We start from the raw sequence: 7,116 nt of genomic DNA on the forward strand, positions 1-7,116 counted from the left end.
ATACATGAGAGTTGAAGTACAACCTGGAGTATATCCTACCTCAATTTAGAGACCATCTCAAGAACAGATTTGATTCATTTAACACTAAAGACTGAAGACCAGATACATGAAGAAAGCCAAGTCATTTTAATGACATGAAATAAAAAAAAGACCAAAACAGATGTCAGAAGAGACTCTGAAACTTGCTTTTGAATGAAGAGTAGGTAAAAGTGAATGGAAGAAATGAAGTAAAAGAGCTGAACAGAAGATTTCAAAGGGCAGCTCAAAAAGACAAAGTAAAATGTGGTAAGACCTAGAGTTAGAAAACCAAAAGGGAAGAATATGCTGAGCACTTTTCAAGCTGAAAAAACTGAAGAAAAAATTCAAGCTTTGAGTTGAATTATTAAAGGATTCTATAGGCAAAATACTGAATGAGGCAGAAAGCATGAAAAGAAGATAGAAGGAATACATAGTCACTGCACCGAAAAGAACTGATCGACATACTTAAGCTTGGCAGATGACACTTCTATGTATGTATTTTATGTGCAATAAGAATGTCCAAATATATAATGGGGCTAACAAGGGCAAAGTTATGATAACTTCTTGGCCACAGCCAACCATCTTGAGGGAGCAAGTAGTTGGACCTGTGGCCTTGGGACATGGTCACAGGGTATGTCAAGCTCAACTGGCATGACATACTATTCAAAAACATTGTTCCACATCCTATTTTGGTGAATAGTGACAGGAGTCTTAAAAGCTTGCGAGCAGTCATCTAGATGCAACAATGGGTCTCTCTTCATCCAGCGCAAAGAAGAATGATGAAAACTAAAGACATATGGAAACAATTAGTCCAAAGGAGTAGCAGACCATGTGATTCTCAACCTATATCACGAGACCAGAAGAACTAGATGGTGCCCAGAAAAGGATCAGTGCAGGAGATCCTAAATAGAGTGGGAGAACAATGTGGAAAAAAACTCAAAATCACAAAAAAAGACCAAGTTTACTGGTCTGAGAGAATCTGGTGAGACCCCTAAGACTATGGCCCCTAGTTACTCTTCAGTTCTAGAACTGAACTTACTTCCGTAGGTTCCAGCCAAACAACAGACAGGCATACAAGGTGAACATTTACATAAGGTAGATACACTCCTTAAAGCAATCAATTGTGGGAGAAGAGAAGGGCAGTGTTTGCACAGGGAGATAGCTTGAGGGGCAGGAATGCACAGGAAAGCACACTGGAAAGCAGTAACTCTGAAGGAAGTGGGAAGTGAACTGTTACACTGGGGAATTATAGTCAATGTCATGAAAGAAAATGTGTATGAACTGCTGTACGGAAAATGAACTTACTTTGTAAACTATCACCCAAATCACAATAAAAAATTTTTTAATAAAGAAGAACTGGTCAACATTCATATACCTCAGGAGGTAGCACAGGGTCAAGAATTGATGGTATTAAAGAAGTAGAAACTGCACTGAAGGCACTGACAAAAAACAAGACTCTAGGAATTGACAGAGTACTGAGAACTGAGATGTTTCAACAAAAAGATGCAATACTGGAAGCATTCTTCTATGTAAAAAAATGTGGAAGACAGGTATCTGGCCAACCGACTAGAAGAAATCCATATTTGTGCCAATTTCAAAGAAAGATGATCCAATAGAATGTGGAAATTATTGGACAATATCATTAATATTACAAGCAAGTAAAACTTTACTGCAGATATTTCAGAATCAGTTGCAGAATTACATTGACAAAGAATTACCAGAAATTCAAGCTAGACTCAGAAGATGATGTGGACATCACTGCTGATGTCAGATGGATCTTGACTAAAAGCAAAGAATATCAGAAAGATGTTTCCCTATTTCCCTGATTATGCAAAGGCATTTGACTATGTGGATCATAACTAATTATGGATAACACTGTGAAGAATGAGAATTCTAGAACACTTAATTGTGGAACCTGCACATAAAAAGAGGCAGTCGTTCAAACAGAACAAGCAGATATTACATGGTTTAAAATCAGGAAAGGTATGCATAAGGGCTGTATCCCTTCACCATACTTATTCAGTCTGTATGCTAAGCAAATAATCTGAAATACTGGACTATATGAACGTGGCATCAGGATTGGAGGAAGATTCATTAACCACTTGTGTGACATGCAGATGACACAACCTTGCTTGTTGAAAGTGAAGACTTGAAGCCCTGAGTGATGAAGATCAAAGACTACAGTCATTGGAATTACACCCGAACATAAAGAAAACAAAAATTCTCACAACTGGACCAATACACACCATGATAAACAGAAATTACTGAAGTTGTTAAGGATTTCATTTCACTTAGATCCACAATCAATCCCCATGGAAACAGAAGTCAAGAAATTAAATGCTGTATTGCACTTGGCAAATCTGCTGCAAAAGACCTCTTTAAAGTGTTAAAAAGCAAAGATGTCAGTGAGGTCTAAGGTGCATCAGGACCAAGCCATGGTGTTTTAATTCGCCTCATATGCATGTGCAAGCTGAAGAATGAATACAGAAGACTGAAGAAGAATGAACAATCTGAATATTGGTGTTGGTGAAAAACACTGAATATACCATTGACTGCCAGAATAACGAATAAATCTCTCTCTTAGAAGTACAGCCAGAACGTTCCTTAGAAGCAAGGATAGTGAGACTTTGTCTCACATACTCTGCACATGTTATCACGTGGGGCCAGTTACTTGGCAAAATAGTGGGTCAGCTAAAAAGAGGAAGACTTTCAATAAGATGGAGTGACACAGTGGCTGCAACAATGAGCTCAAATATAGCAACAACTGAGAGGATGGTGCAGGACTGGGCAGTATTCCATCCTGTTTTACATAAGATTGTTATGAGTCAAAACTGACTTGATGGCACCAAACAAAAGCTTAGGGATAAAATTGAGTTAGGGATAGATTCTAGTCTCAATTTTTCCTCCTTTTTATAAAAAAAACTATGTAAGTTAATACATGAATAAATATCAAAAAAGCATCAATATGGCAAACCCACATTAAAATTTATTTTTTATAGTTCATTTTAGTAGAACCTGAAACTAATTATACAGAAAGTTTGTAACTCCAAAGTCTGACTTTTTTACTTCTATTAGTTCAGAACAGTGCTACTCAAAGTATGTACCTATGAACTATTTGTTATGGTTAAGCACACAGCTTTCTTCATTGAAAGGCTTGCTACATAAACAAAATAAAAATTAAAAAACAAAACAAAAAAAAACCTAAATACTGTATTTAGTGATATAGCTGATTTACATTCTAGCACAAGCTTATGTTGCTGCAGACCAACATTAGTTGTCACATCACAGGAGTCTAGAGCATATTGAACACCGCAGGGTGAAGCACATGGTATTTCTACGTACCACCAACAAAAGGGAATGGGACTGGAAGAATTCACACACAGGCAGATGCCTTACCTTACAAAAAGGTCTTACCTTATGTCTTCTTTTAGCTTTTTATTTTCTCTGTAGTGAAGCAACCACTTCCATCTTCCATTTCCATTTAGTTTATCTAGGATTTTGGCAATTTCCTTCAATTGAACTACAGAATAAAATAAGTTTGGCAGAAAAAGATGTGTCTTAGGGTTTTTCTGATTCATACAAAGCCTAGTAATTATTTATTACTTGTAAAACAAAAATAAGATACCATGTTGGAGTATCTATCATCATCGCCACTTGTGTGGTTGGGAGTATTCCACTCTCACAAGTGCATAGTACATTTCAAAGATACACAACTATTATTCCTCAACTCAGTCCTAGGTACTCTACTATAGTAGAAGAAAACTATACAAAAATAAAAGTACTATAATTACCAGTAATTAAAGCTCTGAATGTGAATAAGTCATGGGAATGCAACAAAAATAGGAGATACTGTTGCAATATAGAAAAGTGTCCTAAGTTTCTAATATATAACCTTCAGATACTTTTTAACTCAGTTTCCATATAGAACTCATGTTTTTCCTTGTTAAGGTGTATCTTCTGTATCCACATTGAGTTTTGCTATGGTAACAGAGCTCTTGCAGGTTTTGTTTATTTGATCCATAAAAGCATCTGGCCTGTGCTCTTACATTCTTTATAAATTACCAATCAGTGGTCAAGCAGATAATAAAGAAGACTGTTAGTAGTCATTTGTATGTTGCTATGATATTAATGATAGTAGGGGTAATGATGTAGAAATGGAGAAGAGAGGCAGTTTCTAAACAAAAAATTTAATATATAGCTGACTTGAATTGGCAAGAAGAGTCAAATGTAACACTGAAATCTGAAATTTGTACTTAAGAAAGGGTACTTAAAAAGAGAAGCAGGATGGGTAGTAAAGATAATTAATTTAAAGTGGTTAAGAGTATGGGCTTTGGGAAAGAGAATTACATCAAACTATATAAAAAATGCTCAGCATAGCATATAGCACAAATTAAGCCCTCAACAGGTAGCATTTATTATTTTAGTGTTGATAACTTCATTCTGATGAAATAATATTTGGGTCATTGTGTAAGGAGAAATTGCATCTGACTAGATTTCAAAGAAAGATAGAAACATAATAGACCAACCGAATGTTAAAGTTTCTAATATTTTGTCATCTGATACCACAAAACCTCCTGTACGAAACAGCTCTTGATAGGTGTAGTCAAGAACATCTTCAGGACTGTCTATTCCAGCAAAGATAACACTTGGGAAATGCTTCAGCTTCAGCAAAGAAGGAATCTGTTCAACACAAAACGACCTCCACAGTAAAGACAGTTCACTGGGTCATGTTTTTCTTTTTTAAAAACCACTTTCATTTTGTTACTTTTCAACTCAAGGATTTTAAGGTTCAGGGAGAACAGGTGAAAATATCTTTTAACTTTCATTACTAACCAGTAATTTTACCACACATAAGGAATAGATTTATTCATCATCCATAACTGCAACCTCATTAAAAATTTTAATTAAAAAGAGGTCTCTAAAGTTCTCAAGGGAGCTCTGGTAGCATAGTGGCTAAAGCACTTGACTGCTAACCAGAAGGCTAGCGGTTCAAACCCACCAGCCACTCCTCGGAAGGAAGGTTGGGCAATCCTACTTCCGTAGTGATACTGCCTCGGAAACCCAAGGAGGGGTCGCTATGAGTCGGGGCCAACTCGACGGCACATAACAACAACAACAACAACAACAAAGTTCTCAAAAGATAGAAATAAAAAATAGTTTAGTGAGAGAAGAGCATTCCTGAGGTTTTGAGAAACTGTAAACTCACACATCATTCCCTGATCCAGTGTCAGCACATAAAGGGCCAAGTTATTAACTACAGAAAACAACAGGATTATAGGTTTATCCTATGTCCCTAAATTGGAACTTTGTGGAGCCAGCAATTACTTTAATTAATAATCATAACAAGGGTATAACCTAGAAAACAGGAAGTCTAGTAGCAATAGAGAAAAGACAAATCTCACTTTCCACTTATATAATTAGGGAGCACATAAAGATAAAACTAGGGACTCTCTTTTCTGGCTAGAGATTTAAGAATGCATTTTTTTTTTTTTCCAGAGATTTAAAAAAATTTTCCTATTAACGAAAGGAAAATTATGAAAAAAGGTAAGATATTGGTAAAATTCCTTACCTGAGATAATAATCTGCATCTCGCAAAGGATGGCAATAAGAAATTTGTCTTTAAAAGGGAGTATTACAAGGTCCTGAAACATAATTTGCCCTACAAATACCTTTGTAATATTACAATATAGTACATCATCTTGATCCCATTGTTTTTCCACTTAAATAATGGTAATGTGTTTTAACTTATTCTCTAAATATAAAAGGCAGGGAGGAGTCTGATAATTACAGAGTAACAAAATGCTTGGAATTCATTTCTTTGTAAGAAAGGTATTTCCAACTTACTTGATGTAAATGTGATGATATATCCTCATTTCTGATGATGATTATCAGTGTATCATTCTCTATGTGAAAAGCTTGACAGAAATGCTGAGGTTCAATTTCTTTATGGCCTTCTTTCCTCAGAATATTCTGAAAGATTGCAAGTAGATACCACTAAAAAATAGGATACTTGCACTGAAGTACTTCATAGTTTACTAATAATCCATGAAAACCCCCCCACAATTTATCCTATATCAAGGTAACATAAATAGTAATTGATTTTATTATTAAATAAGCTCTTTATATATATAAAACAAATAACTTTGGCTATCATTAACAACTGCTTTAGAAGTTTATTTCAGAGGCAAAACACTTTTTAATCTTTCATGTCCAAAAAGTATCAAAGGCTGGTATTTTTTAAAACATCACACTAGTATACATAAATGAATCTCACCTTTTTCAAGAGAATTACCTTTGGGATGTCATATATGCACTCTAAAAATGCTACCTCAGGTCAGATATTTCTAGAATAATTTTTTTATACCATCCATCTAATACCGAAGAAGAGTTGATGCTTTTGAGTTGTGGTGCTGGCGAAGAATGCTGAAAGTACCATGGACTGCTAAAAGAACTAACAGATCTGTCCTGGAGGAAGTGCAGCCAGAATGCTCCTTGGAAGCAAGAATGGCCAGACTTTGTCTCACCTACTTTGGTCATGTTGTAAGAAGGGACCATTCCCTGGAGAAGGATGTCATGCTTGGTAGGGTGGAGAGTCGACGAAAGAGGGGGAGGCCTTCAACGAGATGGATTGACACGGTGGCTGCGATGATGGGCTCAAGTAAAGCAGGGATTGTGGGGCTGGCGCGGGATCGGGCAGTGTTTCGTTCTGTTGTGCATGGGGTCGCTATGAGTTGGAAATGACTCGACGGCACTTAACAACAACAACATATAATACCTATGCCTTTCTTTGAGTCTCACTAATGGGGAATGATTTCATATTCCCTTGAATCTAGGCCACTGAGTTGGAATCAACTCCATGGCAGTGGGTCTGGGTTTTGAATCTAGGTATCTGAGTAAGATAGGTTATGTAGTTTAAACCTGCTCCACAGAAAGCACCTAGTTATAAAGCACTTTGAGATGTAGTTTACTACCATATTAAACAGACTAGCTCTGTAATAAATTTGTTTGGTAATTACAAAAACTCCTCAACCCAGAAAAGAAAAAAAAAAGATGGTGGGGACCAGGTTTGCTGGTCCAATAGAGCCTGATGGAACCACT

At 36.3% G+C, this 7,116-nt stretch overlaps 1 protein-coding gene across 1 annotated transcript in view; it reads right to left on the reverse strand.

Annotated features, from left to right (window-relative positions):
- The window catches only part of TASOR2 (transcription activation suppressor family member 2), a 126,277-nt gene that overhangs the window by 11,063 nt on the left and 108,098 nt on the right, over positions 1-7,116 (reverse strand). The window contains exons 20-22 of the mRNA XM_042780229.1: positions 5,863-5,988; positions 4,545-4,698; positions 3,433-3,538 (exon numbers count right to left, since the gene is read on the reverse strand). Of these exons, the coding sequence (XP_042636163.1) occupies positions 3,433-3,538; positions 4,545-4,698; positions 5,863-5,988 (386 nt within the window). The remainder of the gene's footprint in view (positions 1-3,432; positions 3,539-4,544; positions 4,699-5,862; positions 5,989-7,116) is intronic.

The sequence above is a fragment of the Orycteropus afer genome, unplaced genomic scaffold (genome assembly GCF_000298275.1).
Source record: "Orycteropus afer afer isolate SDZICR_OR568_19922 unplaced genomic scaffold, OryAfe1.0 scaffold00028, whole genome shotgun sequence".
Lineage (NCBI taxonomy): Eukaryota > Metazoa > Chordata > Mammalia > Tubulidentata > Orycteropodidae > Orycteropus > Orycteropus afer.